This window comes from Caretta caretta, chromosome 2 (assembly GCF_965140235.1).
Source record: "Caretta caretta isolate rCarCar2 chromosome 2, rCarCar1.hap1, whole genome shotgun sequence".
NCBI lineage: Eukaryota > Metazoa > Chordata > Testudines > Cheloniidae > Caretta > Caretta caretta.
In genome coordinates this window covers 52,864,557-52,884,450 of record NC_134207.1, presented here as the reverse complement: position 1 = coordinate 52,884,450, position 19,894 = coordinate 52,864,557, and the positions used below count along the sequence as shown (strand labels likewise).

General features: G+C 46.5%; 2 protein-coding genes across 2 annotated transcripts in view; one reads left to right on the top strand and one right to left on the bottom strand.

Moving 5' to 3' along the window:
• Positions 1-3,951: 3,951 nt before the first annotated feature.
• LOC125632589 (uncharacterized) lies at positions 3,952-7,338 on the bottom strand. Its single transcript, XM_048841033.2, has 3 exons — positions 7,306-7,338; positions 5,261-5,765; positions 3,952-4,594 (listed from the first exon to the last, which is right to left on the bottom strand). The coding sequence occupies exons 2-3, from the start codon at positions 5,757-5,759 to the stop codon at positions 4,113-4,115; spliced, it is 981 nt and encodes a 326-aa protein (XP_048696990.1). The 5' UTR covers positions 5,760-5,765; positions 7,306-7,338; the 3' UTR covers positions 3,952-4,112.
• Positions 7,339-7,397: 59 nt separating this feature from the next.
• ZBTB10 (zinc finger and BTB domain containing 10) overlaps positions 7,398-19,894 on the top strand; it is a 35,483-nt gene continuing 22,986 nt past the window's right edge. The window contains exon 1 of the mRNA XM_048841031.2: positions 7,398-8,656. Within this exon, the coding sequence (XP_048696988.1) occupies positions 7,670-8,656 (987 nt within the window). The 5' untranslated portion in view covers positions 7,398-7,669. The remainder of the gene's footprint in view (positions 8,657-19,894) is intronic.

Here is a 19,894-nt window from a genome sequence, read left to right as displayed (position 1 = left end):
AGGAGTCCTGCAGAATTATAGAATGCTTGCAGCGGAATTTGGTCCCATTATGCCATGAAGCACACAGTGTCCTTTTGCAAAAAGAAAAGGAGTACTTGTGGCACCTTAGAGACTAACCAATTTATTTGAGCATGAGCTTTCGTGAGCTACAGCTCACTTGATCCTTTTGATAGCTCTTCCATCTTGGCCCAGTTCCCTGGGGATACTGAGAATTGTTTCCACATTGTAACTTATGTTTGAACCATTTGTTGAATTGTGTTGGGACTTGACCTATATGGTACAATTAGAGCTATGTGAGAACCAGAATTTCCATTTCATGGGAAATTCCACAATTTCAAAAATTGTTTTTGTTTTGAATCAGAATGGAACGCTGAATTTTGAAATTTCCTGCAAAATTAAATTTTTGAATTATTTTTGTTTTGGGTCAAACAAAATGTTTCATTTCAGTGTTGACTTTTTATTATATATTATAATTTATAAAGTAATATAAAATAAATTTGGAATTTGTTTCAAAATTAAAAACTGAACATTCCATTATGAAAATGTCAAAATGGGATGCTTCATCATTATCAAAATGCTTCATTTTGATTTTTTTTTTCAAAACAAAATTTTGTCAAAATTTTGACATGTTCCCATTGAAAGTTTTGAATTCAATTAAACAGTATTTTCTGACAGAAAAACATTCTAGTTAGTATACGTGGAGCTTATTGTCTTCTATACTTTGCAATACAAACCTTATGTTTCTTCATCCTGGGGTCCATATGGCCCTGCCTTGCCTCTCTCTGACTGTTTGTCACCTGTTCAATATTTTCCACCACTTTCCTATCTCCTCTTATAGATTCAAGTAGTTTCCACAATTCTTGTAGATGTGTGACAATGCATTGTACGATTTCTTTGTTTCTCCAGAGAATCTATGGAATTATAGTAAGACCCTCTTAAGCTTTTAACCTCCAATACTAGGAATCCAGTCAATACAGTGTCTTTCTGAACTCAGTTGTACTACTACTCCTGAGGACAGTGTTAAACTAGTTTTCTACTTTTCTGTCTGAATCCTCTCAGAGTTGTGAAGGGGAGTTAGTATTTTCAATTACCGATTTTTCTCATGATCTCACCTTAGCATATGAATATTATTTAGGCAACTATTATATTTAGAATTTGGGCAGTGCTCTGCTTCCCATTCATTGACTAATTAAAATACAATTCCTATTGATTTTGATTTGCCTGTGCTGGGACCTCTCCCTTAGTTTTCAAACTTAATGCTACCCTTTTTCAACCCTATCATTTATATCATTTGTGAACTGATCCATTTTGTTGGTTGGGAGATCTGACTTGAGAGCCACTGAATTGTCTTTTATACCAGATTCCTTGGTGCTGTTTGAGTTTGCATAATTTAGCCAAATTGATTCTTTTGGACTGAATTTTAATTATTTTGCCTCTTTGATTTTAATTAATTGCCTATTTAAAAGTATTTTACCTTTTGGTATAAAATGTTTAATACTAAAATGTCTTGTGATAGTGCCCTATAAGCAAAGACTTAAAGCAAAAACTCTGTTCTCTAACACTGTGCCATGTGTTGCAGAATTTTGTGCTAAAAACATAACTGCATTATAGAAAGTGGTGGTCGGGGAAATGGGAGGTTTTGGCAGCTGGAGAGAAGACAATTGGGTTTCTGGCACCTGGGAAGGTCTGGAAGTCAGTTTAGAACAAGCATATTAGTTGGATGTTTTGTGTGACATTTGGATTGTCATAGGTCTTGTCTACACTACAGACCTATATCAGTATAACTATGTTGCTCAGGGATGTGAAAAATCCACACCCCTGAATGATGTAGTTATACTGACCTAACCCCATCATGCAGATGCTATGTCAGCGGGAGAGCTCCTCCTGCCAACATAGCTACCACCTCTTGGGGAGGTAGATTAACTACACTGACAGGAAAGCTCTCTCCCATCAGTTTAGAGCATCTTCTTTAAAGCACTGCAGCTGCACGGATGCAGCATTTTAAGGGCACGTCTATACTTAAAACACTGCAGTGGCACAGCTTCACCAATGCAGCTGTGCCACTCTAGTGCTTTAATAAAGACGCTCTAAGCCGAGGGGAGAGAGCTTTCCCATCAGAGTATTTAATCCTCCTCCCCAAGAAGAAATAGTTATGTCCATATGGGGATGTTAGGTTGAGTGATGTAGTTATACTGATATAGGTCTGTAGTGCAGACCAGACCTAAGGGCATGGCTACACTTGCAGATGTAGAGCGCTGTGAGTTAAACCCGCCTTTGTACAGTGCAGTAGGGAAAGCACTGCAGTCTGTCCACACTGTCAGCTGCAAGCACACTGGTGTGGCCACATTTGTGGCACTTGCAGTGGCATTGGGAGCGGTGCGTTGTGGGCAGCTATCCCACAGAGCACCACTTCCCATTCTGGCACTGTGGCTTGTGTGAAGGGGGCTGGGAGTGTGGGGGCATTCTGGGTCCTGTCCCAGCGCCCCGTGATGCATCAGTTCGCATCCCAGCATTCTCTTTGCTTCCGTCCACATTTGGCGCCATCTTTCAACGGTTTTTGTACCGCGCGCTCTGTCTTCCCTTTCGGTCTGCGGGAATGGAGCCTGAACTGCTGAGGAATATGCTGACAAGTCTCGCCAGTGCATCACGTTTGGCAGTCGAGTTATGCCCTAAGTTCCAAAGCAACAGTGAGGACTCCGACGATATCGACTCGAGTAACGCAAATGACACGTCTGCTTGTGGCACTCACAGACATGCTCACCACCATGGAACACCACTTTTGGGCTCAGGAAACAAGCACTGAGTGGTGGGATCACATCGTCATGCAAGTCTGGGATGACAAGCAGTGGCTGCAGAACTTTTGGATGAGAAAAGCCACTTCCCTGGGACTGTGAGGAGCTTGCCCCTACCCTGCGGCACAAGGACACGAGATTGACAGCTGCCCTGATGGTGGAGAAGCGGGTAGCTATTGCAATCTGGAAGCTGGCAAATTGAGACAGCTGCTGATCAGTCGCTAACCAGTTTGGAGTGGGGAAGTCAACTGTTGGAATTGTGTTGATGCAAGTTTGCAGGGCCATTAGTCGCATCCTGCTCAGAAGAACCGTGAGTCCGGGTAACGTGCATGACATTGTGGCTGGCTTTGCACAAATGGGTTTCCCTAACTACAGAGGGGTGATAGATGGGACGTATATTCCAATTCTGGCACCAGCCCACCTAACCTCCGAGTACGTTAATTGGAAGGGCTATTTCTCTATGGTTCTCCAGGCGCTTATGGATCACCGTGCGCATTTCATTGACATTAACGCAGGCTGGCGTGGAAAGGTGCATGACGCACACATCTTTCGTAACACTGGCCTGTTCAGGAAGCTGCAAGCTGGGACTTTTTTCTCATACCAGAAGATCACCGTAGGGGAAGTCGAAATGCCAATTGTAATCCTTGGAGACCCCGCTTACCCTTTGATGCCATGGCTCATGAAACCCTACACAGGGAGCTTTGACAGCAGCAAGGAGCGGTTCAACAACAGGCTGAGCCAGTGCAGAATGCCTGTGGAGTGTGCTTATGACCGTTTAAAGGGTCGCTGGCGCTCTCTGTATGGGAAGCTGGACCTGGCCGATAACAGCATCCCCGCAGTTATATCAGCATGCTGTACCCTCCATAACATTTGTGAAGGGAAGGGTGAAAGATTCACTCAGGCATGGAACTCGGAGCTTCAACACCTGGAGGCTGAATTTGAACAGCCAGAGAGCAGGGCTATTAGAGGGGCCCAGCGTGCGGCTGCAAGGATTAGGGATGCCTTGAGGGAGCAATCTGAGGCTGAAAGCCAACAGTAATGTCTGGTGTGGTGCCCTGCATGGGAATGACGTGTGGTAGGAATCTATGTGTGCTACGTATGATACACTGACTTGCAGTACCTGTTGCTTTCCTGGGCTAAGTTTTCTTTTACGTTATGCAATAATAAAGAATGTTTTCAAAGCCAAAAAATCAATTTATTGAAAAGAAACACAACACAACTGCTTGGGAAACACAAAGGGCAAGAGGATGGGGTGGGGAACGGTACAATCAGAGATTTGCGTATGTCCTGTCTGGAGTTCTGTGCAATGCGTGCTGCATTTCAGGGTGGCTGTACTGCATGGTGATGGGGGTTGAGTGCAGTGGGTAAGGGTCGTATTTTTCCGGGCTGGGTGGTGAAGCAACAGGTGTTGGAGGCAGCAGGTGGCGGTAAGAACCTGGATGTTGGGGAAAGTGTTTTGGAAGTGACATGGTGGCACAAGGGAAACAGTTTCGGGACAAGTGCTGCCGGGGGGGGGCGGGCGCGGTAGTGCTCTGCCTGCATGGCTACGAGCACCTGGATCGAGTCTGCTTGGCGCTCCATGATGCTTATCAGCCACTCTGTGCTTTGGTGCTGGCAATCCGCATTCTGCTGGCAGACCCTCCTTTCACTCTCCTGCCACTCCTGCACGTTTTTATTTTCATTAGTTGAATGCTGTATGACCTCATGCAGCATGTCCTCTTTGCTTCTACGTGGCTTCTTCCTTATTCTTTGCAGCCTCTCGGCCGTTGATAACATGGACGGCTGAGATCTCAAGGTTGCATCTGTAAAGGCAAAATGCAACACTTAACAGAGGCAGCATTGTTCACACCAGAAAGAGCAATGATTCCCCTGTACTCAAGGGCAAGCACAGTAACACAATAACATAATTTGCCTGTCCCAAAGCAAGCGCACATAACCCACAGGAGCCCCAAAATGGTGAGTAAGCACAGGATCAAGTGTGACTGATTGTTTCACGGCTGTACTGGCCTCTGGGTTTCTGTGCCTTGGGGAGAGCTAAAAGCAGCAGGGGGCCCCTATACTGAACACTGTCCCCACATTTTCCACAGGAGTTCATCCTGGAAGATATCTCGCTGTTGGGGGTGACCAGGGAAGCAAGGGAGGGTCTTCTACTGCAATGCGGCTTCCACCCTGGCCCATATGCAGCTTGTCTGTGTGCAGCAATGGTTCCCCCACCCCTTATGGCACAGTGGCACGGACAAGTTAGCCTTACTGGGACAAGGACCACAGTGGCGCTCCCGAAAAACCTGCACAAGTGCATTGTCCAAGTTCTGGCTGAGACCTCTGAAGAGATCACTGAGGCCAATTACTGCGATGTGAGGGAGCACATCGATGCCCTATTCCACATCTAGGCATGCAAGCAGCCCTAACCCTCCTCGCCCCAAGAGCCCGCACTGAATAACTTCCTTCCCAAAATAAAAGCCGCTTACCAGGAACCTCCTCTGCTGTTTGTCCTTCCCCAAGCACTGGCCACCGTGACTGGCTACCTTCCTCCTGGCTTGAGGACAGCTCCTGGCTGCATGCATCTAGGGATTCCGGGGTGTCTTCCTCTGCCGGAGCACCCTCGCTCCCGCTTTGCTGCTCCTCCTGCCTTGCTGCACTGGCCTCTGAGGTGTTCATGGTGGTACTTGGCATGGAGGTGGGATCGCCCCCAAGTATTGCGTCCAGCTCTTTGTAAAAATGGCAGGTCGCGGCGGCAGCACTGGAGTGGCTGTTTGCATTCCGCAGCTCCTTCACTTTAACCCTGCACTGCAGTGCGTCCTGGTCATGGCCCCTTTCCAGCATGGCCCTTGATATCTGCCTGAAGATATCATAATTCCTGTGGCTGGAGCGCAGCTGGGACTGGACAGCTTCCTCTCCCCAAACACTGATGAGGTCCAGCACCTCGCCATTGCTCCATACTGGGGATTGCCTGGCACGTGGAGACATGGTCACCTGGAAAGATTTGCAGAGAGCACTCCACGCCTGGCTAAGCAAACAGGAAGGGGATTTTCAAAATTCCCAGAGAATTTAAAGGGCAGGTCTGATGGTTGGTCACCTGACGGTAGGGCAGTAGAGTTCAAAGTGATGACCAGAGTGGCTAGAACAGGCATTGTGGGATATTTGCGGAGGCCGATCACAGTGCAATAACAGACCAGGGCATCCACACTGGCTCCATGGCACTCCAGCGGTGGCGCAGCAAACGTTATTCCACTCACCGAGGTGCAGTACCAGCAGCGATGTAGCCACGGAGACAGAGTGCTCTACGTGCCTTGCCAGTGTGGACAGGTAGTGAGCTAGGGCACCCGGGGCTCATTTATTGCGCTCTAACTCGCAAGTGTAGCCAAGCCCTAAGTGTAGACTTGCTCATGATTAAGCAAAGTTAACACCCCACTGCAATGAATGGAGCAATTCAGAGCTATTGTTTCAGGTAGGGTTGCCAATTTTGGTTGGGCCCTATTCCTGGAGATTTCATCACTTAACATAATCTTTAATTAAAGATTCACTTCTGGAGACTTCAGGACAATCCTAGAGGGTTGGCAACACTTCCAGGTCATGTGCAGTATCTAGCAAATTTGACAATATCGGCTTATTTTGGTTCGTTTTCAAGGTGGGTTTTTTTTCTCACAATTATGAAGTCTAGAAATGATTTTTCCCCGCAAAAGTGTTTAAATTCTGTGCAAGAAATAGAGTCTGCTACAAATTGTCAGTGACTGTGGTATTGAGAGTAGATAGGGCCCTGACTATTTTACAGGGTGAACTTTAGGTCTGTGTCCATAAACACAGCACTCAAGTGGAAAGGAATTAAGAAATGCTAGTTTGATTTTGGGTGAGGTTAGAAAACACATGCAGCAGGGACTGCTGTGAAAGCTACCAGTCCATTATTATAACCAATATAACCTGTGTTTTCAGATTTGTTAATGATTACTGCCACAGTGCACACTGAGACCATTGACCCGCTCACCCCTCCCTTCCCCTGTACTGGATTCTGGAACCCAGGTAATCTATGGCATTAGAGTGTATGTCAGCGCAGGTACAAACAGGCAGGGCGCTCTATAATTGGCGGTGCATGATGTAACAGCCATGGCAATCATCCCCACTCAGTTCAGCACGTGTGTGACCTTTTCTTTGCATTCCCATTTCACAACAAGCGCAAGTAGCTTAGGCACTCGGGGCAGTACATTTCGGAGCAATTACCCGCGCCTGGCACACTGTACCGCGGAGGCGGGCGGTGTGTCGCCACCATCGCCTACAATAAGAAGTCAGGGCCCTGCAGGCACCCTTTCTGAGCCACAATATGGGTCTCGGGATGCTTAGGCCACCCTAGGAGGGCTACAGCTCGATGGGCACCTCATGGCTAGAGATGGCAGCATAAGGAAAAAGAGCGAGTCAGAGGTGGGGGGAAGGCAGGGAGCTGCGCTGTGCTCTGGGGGTGGGGAGCGCGGGGAGGGGGAGAAGGAGGTGCAGGGAGCGCTGACTAGAACCTGACACTCACCAGCTGTTCGGCCTCCCGCTCTCTTTCCCTCTTCCTCCCCCGCCCGCTCTACCCCCCCTCCTCCCTCGGTGGCTGCCCCGGTGCATTGTGGGAGTAGTCCGTTGTTCATTTGCCATTCGACCTGGGCCGGGGCCTGTCGGGACGGAAGCGCTGCCGAGCCGGATCCATTGTGGGGAGCCTGCGGCGGTAGAGGCCAGACCCGGGGCCGGACTTGCCCCTTTGTCTCTCTTTGTTCCCCGGGCAGGCTGGGTCCCAGTTTCCCCGTCAGCGGGCAGAACAGTCGGTCGGTCGGGGAGCGGCGGTCGCGAGTCAGAGCGCGAGGCCGGGGGGCGCGAGGCGGACGGGGGGCGCGCGCGCGCGCGCCATGTTCGCGGAGATGAACCGCAGGACGCTGGCGTTCCGGGCTGGCGGCCTGGTCACCGCGGCGGCCGCAGCGGCGGCCGGCGGAGGCGCCGGGGGCGGCTCCTCGAACAATAACAACGGGGGTAACCCGGCCGAGGCCTGGGCCCGGCAAGACCCCGAGCAGCTGAATGGGCGGGGGGCTGACGAGGAAGTGGAGCTGGAGGGGCTGGAGGCCGAGGAGCTGGAGGCCGCCGCCGAGGGGAAGGAGCTGCTGTTATTGCCCCCGCCCCAGGACGCAGTCTCCCCTGCGGCCGCCAGCGGCCCCATGTTCGCCGAGAGGAACCGCAGGACTCTGGCCTTTCGGGGGGGCGGCGGAGGGCTCCTCTCCGGCCCCTCCGCCGCTAACAATGGCTGCGAGGCCCCTGCCTGGCCGCGGAGGCACTTCAATGGGCGGGGGGCGGACGAGGAGCTGGAGTTGGAGGGTGCCGAAGGCCTGGAGCCCGAGGGCCTGCTGGAGGGCAAGGACCTGGTCCAGGACGGGGGCTCCCTGAGCGACAGCAGTGACGACGAAGAGGACGGCGAGGGGGGCAGCTTGGGCGACGGCAGCGGCGCCGAGGGCGGCAGCTGTAGCAGCAGCAGGCGGTCTGGAGGCGATGGGGGGGACGAGGCGGAGGGCAGCAGCGTGGGCGCGGGGGAGGGGGAGAGCATCAAGCATTTCCCGCTTGCGGCCAGGCCCAAGTCCCTGCTGCAGAAGCTGCACGTCTCCTTCCAGGGCTCCTGGCTCAAGGAGTTCCCATGGCTGCACTACTGCCAGGAGACCGGCCTCATGTCCTGCGCCTGGTGCACCGCCGCCGCCTCTGCCCCCACCGACATCAGCATAGCTGGCGGAGGCGGTGCGGGGGGGCACGACGAGCTCTGCAAGGGCACCCGCAACTACAAACGAGCCCTGCTTCTCAGACACCACCTCTCCGCCGAGCACCGCCTCAACGAACCGGTCACTGCAGAGCAGGTACGTAGCCCCAGGGGGTGGCATCCTCCCGGCCAGGGTAGTGTTGGGTGGGGGTATCGCAGTTCCCTGTTTGAGACTAACTCTTTCACATGTCTGCAAGCCCACGTGTGTAGTTTAAATGGCTTCTTCTGTCTCTCTCTCTGTCTGGGAGGGGTGCCAGGCACATTCTGCTCCAGTTCCTACACCTTCTCTCTCCAGTATGCTGATTACCCTGTGTTCTGTTTCAGGCTGAAGCATCTAATAGGCCTCTCCAGGCCAGGGGTGCTGGAACAACTTTTATAGTGGGGGGTGTGGAGAGCCATTGAATCAAATTGTAAACCCTGTATATAATGGAATCCACTTCAAGCCAAGGCCCCTAGTTCCAGCACCTATGGTCCAGACACATTAGCTGGGGGTATATATAATAGTTTCAGTAGTCATATAGTTAATTGTAGTTATACCTGGTTAATATAACTTAAGTGTTCAAGGATGGGTGACTTCTATTTTCATTTGTTAATTTTGTGATGATAATTTGGTGTCCTTAGGAGAAGAAAATTGTATGCACTTAAATGTGTTAATGCACTGATAGCTGCAAGTAGTTTTTTATTCCTTCTTCTCCAGAGGAAAACGATAGCAGTGTCCCAAAAACAGCTACGTGCAAAATCCTCTAGCATGAAATCCGAAGGAATATTCGTTTTAGGGGCTGCATGGGGTGCTCGTATACGCTTTTGGACTTAGTTCTTTTTTCCCAACATAGGTGACTTTAGATTTCATCTACTACTTTGCATAAAGAGTCTGCAATTGCATCAAGATAAACATGTGGTTTCCTGAAACCCTACTTAATATGCCACCTAACCCCTTTAATGCTTTGAAACTAGTGAGCTGTGTGCATCCCCAACCACCCTGAAAGCAAAAGCTGTTATCCTCTTATTGGCAAAGCCATTGACAACATTACTATTTTACTGTAGCTACCAAGTGTCTAAAGGGTGTTTGAAATGTCAACAAATACATGTGCTTGACATAAAAGCTGTACTTTTTTAATTGGACATCCTGCTTAATTAACTGTCTACAATGAAAAAAGAACAGGAGTACTTGTGGCACCTTAGAGACTAACACGTTTATTTGAGCATAAGCTTTTGTGAACTACAGCTCACTTGATCGGATGCATGCAGATCAGATGAAGTGAGCTGTAGCTCATGAAAGCTTATGCTCAAATAAATGTTAGTCTCTAAGGTGCCACAAGTACTCCTGTTCTTTTTGCGAATACAGACTAACACAGCTGCTACTCTGAAACCTGTCTACAATGAGTACTTAATTTCCTTTGTCACTTGTGTTCTGACAGTATCCTACACTGTGGCTAAATTAACAATATAGTGAAGTAAATTGATCACAAAATGTAAATCAAGCATAAAGAAAATAGTTTCTATTATATAGACTTGTCTAAAGGCATATCTGGAAAAATGGAAAGCCTTTGCACTTCTGGCAAAACCAGGTGTTCTAAATTTGAGCAGGATCTCAGGGTTTAAAGACAGGTATGGTAAGCAAATCTAGATGCCCCTGCAGTTTCAATTGGATAGGATATGTAAGTTTCACTTCATGTGAAACTTCCTATGCCCTGCTCCTGTGTTACAGTCCACTTCAGTGACTTCAGTTGTTTGAGCATTTTTTAATTATATACTGTAAACTTCACCTTTAGTTGAAGTATCTTTATATCTTCCTAGTAAAAGCATTCTCAGAAACTTGATGCTTTGAGACTGCTAATGTGATCTGTCATGTAATTCTCACATATTTTGTCTCTTGTACTGTAATTTGAGGATTGTTCCTCTGTCTCCATTGTTTTTCCTGATGTGTGTTAAATGACTAAAATTTCTATTTCCTTTCTGACAGTTTCCTTTGCTTTATTTCCTTACTCTTTGTGTTAACCTCTTTAGCAATCCCACAACTATTCCTATCCCTTCTTGTTTATATTTTAAAATTGTTTTTGGATTATCATCTTGTAATGGTAAGTCTGGTGTAATTTATAGAAGTGGTATCTCTGTTCATTCTTGATATGTAACTGGATTTTGCTGCTTTGATATGTTAGGCTTTTAAAATTTTTCATATAAATGTTTCTGCTATTGTCACCTTACCCAGGTGCACATGAAATGTATTTTAAGTAGTCATCTATCTTACAGCCTTCTTACTGCTTTCCTTCAGATTTGAACATTTTTTTGTATTCTATAGGAAGACCTTTAAACACTAAGGACAGATCCTCAACTGGTGTAGACTGTCATAGCTTCTGTTGAAGTTCTTTCAAGCTGTTGTTTACACCAGCCAAAGATCTGCACTTTGGTGTGCTAGGAATTTTCATAACATGAATCATCCTTATCTGTTGTCTCTTCTGTAAACTGTCAGTCAGTGCTTGTCCACAAACTCTAAACACCGAGTAGATGGGATACAGTAACACTTCAATATTCTAAAGAGAGGGAGCAAACTGATCTTTTCAAACACTTCTAAATATAACAAGGCCTAAAATAAAAGTAGATTGCTTAATACACTTGAAATCTTCCAGGTTCCATACCTGCTCACTCAAATGAAAACATTTGCATTATGGTGTAACATCAGATTTTGCCTCTTTTGTACTATTTCTGAATAAGTGGGAACCCCTGCAGGGTAGCTTTAGAGCAGAGGTGGGCAAACTATGGCCCGCAGACCACATCCGGCCCCCGGGACTTTCCTGCCCAGCCCCTGAGTTCCTGGCCCAGGAGGCTTGCCACCGGCCCCTCCCCTCCTGTTCCCTCCTCCCCCGTAGCCTCAGCTCACTGCACCGCCGATGCAATATTCTGGGTGGCGGGCTTGTGAGCTCCTGGGGCAGCGCAGTTGCAGAGCCTGGCCTGACCCAGTGCTCTGTGCTGCGCAGCAACGTGGCTGTGGCTACAGCCAGGCGGCACGGCTGTAGCGCCGCCAGCCACTGGTGCTCCAGGCAGTGTGGTAAGGGGACAGGGAGCCAGGGGTTGGATAGAGGCCAGGGGAGTTCGGGGGGGGGGGAGTTTTCAGGGTGGGGAACAGGGCAGTTGAATGGGAGCAGGAGTCCTGGAGGGGCAGTCAGGAAGGAGCGGGGGTTGGATGGGGCGGTGGGAGGCAGTCAGGGGACAGGGAGAAGGGGTTGTTGGATGGGGCAGTCAGGGGACAGGGAGAGGGAGGGGTTGGATGGGGCGGTGGGGGACAGTCAGGGCGGTCAGCGGGTGGGGGAGTGTGTGTGGATAGGGCAGGGGTCCCCGGGGAGGGGAGGGCTCTTGGGGGCGAGAAGTGGGGGTGGGGGGATAGGGGGTGGGAGCCGGGCCATGCTTGGCTACCAGCCATCCATACAATTTCCAAAACCCAATGCTGCCCTCAGGCCAAAGTTTGCCCGCCCCTGCTTTAGAGGGTGGAACTTTCAAATGGAAAATACTGATCTCTGTATCCTTGAACCATTGTTGTGATTCTTTGTTTGCTGCAAGTTTGACTTGTATGAATGTTCAAAAGAATAAATGGTTTTACTGGGTTGTCAAATCTCTTAAATCGCATTCGCCATTAATCCCACATTTAATTAACAAACTATGGGGTTTTTTTCTGTTACTTTCTATTCCCATGTGTTATCGCATCCCTATCATGTTTACATTTCTCTCCACCTCTAAAGTTAATCTGGTAACACCAAAACAATATGCCTTAAAAAAAAAATTCCCTTATATCAAATATTTAGAACATTGGAATATTAAATAGGTAATTTGTGTTCCTTAGCATGTTTTTCCTAAATTTTTGAGGAAGCATCATGGGGGGAGGAAGCCTTTTAAGAGTTAGTTAAAAGCTAGGAGAGATCTTAGACAGTACACATGTATTCTTGACTTGACAAGCTTCAACTGCAGGGCATGTTTAACAGCTGCTAATAACAAACATATGGCATAATGCCATTGTTCAAGTGAGAAAAGGAAATTGTGGGTATTAGACACTAAAGCAGTGGAAACTTCTATAGATCTGTTGGGCAATAGACTCTCAAAAATGAAAGCAGTGATTTCAGGTTTATTTTTTTAGAGATATACAGATCACAAAATACATCACAAGTGGTTGCTGCTGCTATAAATTCAAGGGTATTGTGAGTCCTTGCCATTTACTGAGGCACCAATCTTAAGTCTTTTTTTCCCCTTCGTAAACTAGTTTTAAGTAGTTACTATAGGCCAAAAATATGGTCTGCCTTTAAATTACTTATAGTATGTGGTAGACTTGGGTTTTCTACAGAAGAGTGCATTCTCATATAAGCATTAAAACGTGTTGATTTACAACTAAATAGAGCCTTTACACTAGATTTGGTATATCTTTTTGCTACTTAGGAGGGTAGGCTGTAATTGTGTACATTTATTTAAGCAATTATTTAGTATTTTTAGATTCTTATTAATTGTACCTTTTAGTATGTTAGAAAATAGTGAATGATATATTGCTTGTTTACTAGATAATTACCTTTTTACTCATGATCTGTGTCAAGCTACGTTAGGACAGAAACTGAAATTTAATTAAATACACAAACAGCATTTAAAATTTATATTAATTAAAACAAGCCCTTAATAAAGTACGTGACCTATTGTGCCATGCTTATAAAGAAAAAAAGTTAGAATCAGAGGGAAATTATCTTTATAGAAAAGCAGTCTTTAACTCAAAGATTTTAATAGAGGATCTGGGAGTCAGCATTATTTTTTACTTAAATGTTTTAAGAAATTATAAGTTTAGGCCATAACAAATTAATTTTTAAAAATAAATATGTACTATAATTTAAATAATGAAAAGTCTGATTTCAGTAAAAAAAAATCAGATTTATATCCACTTTGGGGTAAACTGACTCTTCAGGTTTTTAAAATGTGGACTCTTGCACTAGGACAGATTTATTTAGTTAATAAATTTTGCAAAAATGTTTTACTCTGGTCTGTGTTCCTTTTGCTGCTGACGTAAATGCATGTGGTGGAGTACCAGTTTTCTTTCCCCTCTACTAAACACTTTTTAAAGTTATGGCTTTGCAGGTAATACCACGAAAGCTCCCTTTCAGTGTGAAATACGTTTTTGATTAAAGGCAGAAGTTCTCTGAAAGCAGAAGAATAGTTGATGTAGTATCACTTTTTTCCACAGGAACCATAATTGCTTCAGTGTCATGCAATCATGAATAGGAGGTGGTGTTTCATTCATAAATATGTTTGAGTATCCCCGTTTTAAGGATTACTTCCTCACCTTTACTTGCTGATTTAAAAGTAAGCTCTTTGAAGTAGGGATTGTCTTATATCTTCTATGGTGTTTTCCACCATGGGGCCCAACCTGATTGTGTCTGTTCAGTGCTACTGCAATATAAATGTTAAATAATAAGGCAAGGTCTGTGTGAGTGATGTTTAGGTGATGCTCCACCTCATGGCAGCTGACGGAAAACATTTCAGAAGGTTTTGGCTAGAAAACTGGCCAGGAAATTACTACTCTCTCACCCTTCTGAAAGGGCTTGTTTGCGGGCAGTGTTTACTTGATGGGGAAAGAACTAACTGATTGGATAGAGGAAGGATGCTGCAAGGCAAACAAAGCAACATATGGAAGACTCTGAAAGGATAACTACTTCTCCATTACTCTTCATACACATATACAAGAGGTGGTGCAAGAGCCTTTGGTCCTTTCCTGCTCCCAGAAGACAGCAGAGATTGATGCCAAACAAATATCTCTGTGTGAGTTCAAGATCTCACTAATTTACTGCATTTTAAGAACATGTTTCTTTGGCGTCGCAATCATCTGCGTTTTGAGGAATTGCTACTTGTAAGATCATCATCATCTTATTCTGAATTAATCTGAAATGTCTTTGCATCTTCTTTTTTTTTTTATAAACTAATAGATGAATCGAGCTCCTTTAAGAGAGACCACATTAAGCACAAGTGTGCTGTGGGTATACATTGTGACAAATGGTTTCTTGACCAGTGTTTCTTTTCTCAAAAAGAAAAGGAGTACTTGTGGCACCTTAGAGACTAACCAGTTTATTTGAGCATAAGCTTTCGTGAGCTACAGCTCACTTCATCGGATTCACACCACCTCCTATTCATCTTTTCTGTAACTCTAGTCTCCAAATCCTTTGAGGACTTAGTTGCTGCAAGAAGTTGGGTATTCTTGAGTGGGGAGTATGGCATGGTTCTGTGATAGAAGGTTTTGGGATATTATTGAGTGGATGTACCAAGGATGTTCTAAGGTGTGGCTAAGAAAACCACATCCATTTCCAGTTATCACATTCATGTTTCACTATTCTGCTTTTCTTTACACACCTGGTATGTGGTCAGCTGTGAGGAGGGTGGTGATTTAGGAAAGTATAGAGTTGATTGAGTGCTACACCTAACACTGCTGCAGCGCAATCTTCCTTCCGTTTACCCACTGGGGTAATAGCTGCTACCTAAAGAGAAGCAGCTAAAACTTGATTTATGAGAAGTCTTGGTCAGTCTTGCAGCCATCCTCATCATGATCCACATTGGATTGAGTTTGAGAGCTACAAACAAAATACACAAGTTATTTGAGTGTTGTGGGAAATGATTTTAGTTTTGGTGCAAACCAGCTATCTCTTAATGTCTTCCAGAAAGGCATTAGTTTTGTTTTGAAGATCTGTTTTAGTCAAACACAAGTTATTGGATTCAATACAGCGGTAACTGGATGAAATTTGGTATGTTACATAGGTCAGACTAGGTGATAGGCATTAAAAAGTATGAATTATAGTTGGCAATGATAACATGTTTTTCTCTTCACACTTTGATTAGTGAAATTCTAGCCTGTGGCCACCTAAATCACTTCTCCAGAGTCCAGCCTGTTCTGAAACATCTGTGGCCCTTTCCTAACTGATAAATAGAAATAGATTTGCATTAACCATGTCCTGAAAGACCATCTCTGACTGATCTGCTACAAAATTTCTGCTGCCTTCTTAGTATTCTTCATGGCAATACTCAATCTCCGTTAGGGCCATCCTGAATATCCCAGTCTGCCCTTTCCAATTTTCTCTTCAGTTCCTCCTTGTTCAGAGGATACTTCTTTGCTGTTGCCACATCTGTTGACTTCACCATCCCTTTTTGAAAATTCAGCTCAAAACTCTCCTGTCTGCTACTTACTGCTATAGGTCAGTGCAGATAGTGGAAACCAATAATACTTCACTGCCTGGTGCCTCTTTGCCTGCTATTATTCTTTCTTCAGTAATTGTTACAAGCCATTTTGCGATACCCTGATGAAAAATGGTGTATAAATGCAAAGCATCTAATTCCCTTGTTAACACTTGTTACACATTTAAATACTACTATAATGGCAAATCCTTTTGAAACATTTTTAAGATGCTTCCTGGTTTAGTAATTCAGGCTTTTGTGGTATTTTCACACTTGCAGTAATCACCTTCAGTACTCTCTTCACTTGTTTGTTCTGAACTAATGGTGAAGGCTGCCTCTATAGAACCATAGAATAGTAGGACTGGAAGGGACCTGGCTGGAGAGGTCTTCTAGTCCAGTGGTTCCCAGACTTGTTCCGCCGCTTGTGCAGGGAAAGCCCCTGGCAGGCCGCGCCGGTTTGCTTACCTGCTGCGTCCGCAGGTTCGGCCGATCGCGGCTCCCAGTGGCCGCGGTTCGCAGCTCCAGGCCAATGGGAGCCGCTGGAAGTGGCGCGGGCCGAGGGACATGCTGGCCACCGCTTCCAGCAGCTCCCATTGGCCTGGAGCAGCGAACCGCAGCCACTGGGAGCCGTGATCGGCCGAACCTGCGGACACGGCAGGTAAACAATTCGGCGCGGCCCGCCAGGGGCTTTCCCTGCACAAGCAGCGGAACGAGTTTGGGAACCACTGTTCTAGTCCAGTCCTGTGCACTCATGGTGGGGTTAAGTATTCTCTAGACTAGGGATCTCAAACTGAAATCACCACGAGGGCCACATGAGGACAAATATATTGGCCTGAGGTCGGCATCACTGAAACCTTTTCATACAATGATACAAAAGTTTAGTCAAAAATGAAAAAAGTGATATATTATGCTATTAAAAGACAATGTGTTAACTTTTTAAAAACTGTACTGCAAAAAGTCAGTGCTAATATTGATAGTCATTTCATTTTTGGCCACTTAGCTGTCAGCGTTTTGCATCAACTAGTCTTAAGGGCTGTGAAGGAAGGTTAGAAGCCCTGGTAAAATCCCTGTGTCGTTTGCATTCCTTCCAAATCTTTCCCTCACTGCTGTGCCTAGGATTTCAGCTAGGCAGTGACAATGTATATGAGATGCAATTTGCCTACAGACAAATCCTGCTAGGATTGTGCTGTAAGTGAATGTTCAGCCGCTCCAGCTTTTCTCTTCCCCCTGCTACATCCCCAGAATTAGAGAATAGATGTTTTTAATTTAATTGTATTTCTCTCCTTTGGAGCTACTATCATTCTTGCAGTAACCCAACCCAAAACTCCCTGGGAGCTGAGCCAATATGCTTTAGTAAATGTACTTCTCTGATCTGTACTCTGTCAATCTTAAATACTGATCCAGAAAAAGAGGAAGCATTCCCCAAGAGGGCCTGGCCCTTCACATGAAAATTACCCCAAGCAAGGTTTTTCCACTGGCAGCAGAACCACCAAGGAGAAGGGGACAGTCCCTTGGAGGTGGGGGTGTACCAGCAAACGTCTGCAGAATGGCAAAGATAGATAGGCGGGGGAGCAGCTCGAATCTCTTTCAGGGAAACCTGCAGATCTCCAGGCTGGGATTTACCTTTGACTGTCCTGCAGGAAGCACGTTGGTTAAGTCTTGCATTAGTGTTAAGAGAGGTAGAGGACTCTTGCAGCCTGCTTCTTCATGTGGATTGAGGTAGGGAAAATCCTGTCTTGGATTTCTGGGACAATCTGAAATGGCCTCTAGGGACTGCTCTTGGGTGGGAATAACTGGATTTTGGAGGCCATCTGGAACTTTGTCTCTGTTTACAGCCTAGAGAGGAAAGTAACGTGGGCTATTGGCCCATCTGGAATGGACTGTGCTCAACCCTAGTTAAAGCTGCTACGCAGGAAGTTGTACAGATGCCCTATTCCAACCCCTTCCCCAAATCCCTGCCCCTGCCCTGCCTCTTCCCCGCTTCCTCCCCTGAGCATGCCATGTTCCTGCTCCTCGCTCCCCCCCCCCCCCCCCCAGCGTGCAAACAGCTGTTTGGCGGCAGCTGGGCAGGAAGCGCTGGGAGGTAGGCGGAGGAGCAGGGACATGGCACATGGGAGGAGGAGGGGTGCTTGGGCTGCCAGTGGGTGCAGAGCACCCACTAATTTTTCCCCAAGGGTGCTCCAGCCCCAGAGCACCCACAGAGTCGGCGCCTATGGCGGGCTGAAGGAAATAACTTGGTGGGCCACATGCAGGCCGTGTGTTTGAGACCCCTAATCTAGACTAACCTTGACAGGTATTTGTCTAACCTCTTAATCTCCAATGATGAAGATTCCACCACCTCCCGAAGCAGTTTATTCCAGTGCTTAGCCACCCTGACAGGAAGTTTGTCATAATGTCCAAACTAAACCATCCTTGCTGCAATTCAAGCCCATTGCTGCTTGTCCTAGCTTCAGAGGTTAAAGCAGGGGTGGGCAAACTGCGGCCTGTGAGTTGCACCATGCGGTTGGGCATGTTCCAGCCAGGGCGCAGCATCAGGGGCTGCACCATGCAGCTGAGCCCGCTCTGGTCGGGGCACAGGGTCAGGGGCCGTACCACCTGGCTCCCGCAAGCCACAGCATGACTCCACTTTGGCTCCAGTGGCCCCCTCCGGTGTTCCAATGGGAGCTGTAAGGGCAGTGCCTGCGGATGGGGCAGCGTGCAGAACCGCCTGGCCATGCGTCTGCATAGGAGCTGGAGAAGGGATATGCCACTGCTTCCGGGAGCCGCTTGAAGTAAGCGCCTCTCGGAGCCTGCACCCCCAGTCCTCGCCCCAGCCCTGATCCCTCTTCCGCCCTCCAAACCCCTCAGTCCCAGCCCAGAGCACCGTCCATATCCCAAACTCTTCATCCCCACCCCAGAGCCTGCACCTCAACCCCAATTTTGTGAGCATTCATGGCCCCCCATACAATTTCTATTCCCTGATGTGGCCTTCGGGCCGAAAAGTTTGCCCACCCCTGGGTTAAAGAGAATAATTTACCTTCCTCCTCCTTGTAACAAACATTTATGTACTTGAACTCTGTTACCATATACTCTCTGTACCATTATCTAAAATCATTGATGAAGATATTGAACAGAACCGGACCGAGAACTGATCCCTGTGGAACCCCACTTGAATATGCCCTTCCAGCTTGACACTGAATCACTGATAATTATTCTCTGGGAACAGTTTTTTCCAGCCAGTTATGCACCCAAGTTATAGTAGCTCCATCTAGGTCGTATTTCCGTAGTTTGTTTAGGAGAAGGTCATGCAAGACATTATCAAATACCTAAGTAAAGTCAAGATATGCCTCATCTACTGCTTTCCCCATCCACAAAGCTAGTTACCCTATCAAAGAAAGGCATTAGATTGGTTTGCCATGATTTGTTGTTGACAAATCCATCCTGACTGTTACTTATCACCTTATTATTTTCTAGGTGTCTGCAAATTGATTGCTCCGTTATCTTTCCAGGTACTGAAGTTAAGCTGACTGGTCTGTAATTTCCTGGGTTGTCCTTATTCCCCTTTTTGTAGATTGGTATTGTATTTGCCATTTTCCAGTCCTCTGGAGTCTCACCCGTCGTCCATGATTTTTTGAAGATAATCACTAATGACTCATATCTCTTCAGTCAGCTCCTTGAGTATTCTAGGATATGTTTCACCAGGCCCTGGTAACTTGAAAACCTCTAATTTGTAACTTGTTCTTTCCCTATTTTAGCATCCCATCCTACCTCATTTTCACTGGTATTCGCTCTGTTAGACGTCCAATCACTACTAACCTTTTTGGTGAAAATGAAACAGAAGTCATTTAGCACTTCTGCCATTTCTACATTTTCTGTTATTGTTCTTTCTTTACACCCCCTCCCCCCCTTGAGTAACAGACTACCCTGTCTTTGGTCTTCCTCTTATTTCTAATTTGTAGAATGTTTTCTTGTTACCTTTTGTCTCTAGCCGGTTTAATCTAATTTTGTCCCTGCATACTTGTTACTTGTTTATAGTCATCCTTTGCAGTTTGACCTAGTTTCTGCTTTTTTTTAGGATTCTTTTTTGAGTTTTAAATAATTGAAGAACTCCTTGTTAAGACAGGGAGGTCTCTTGCCGTACTTCCTATCTTTCCTACGCAGTTGGATAGTT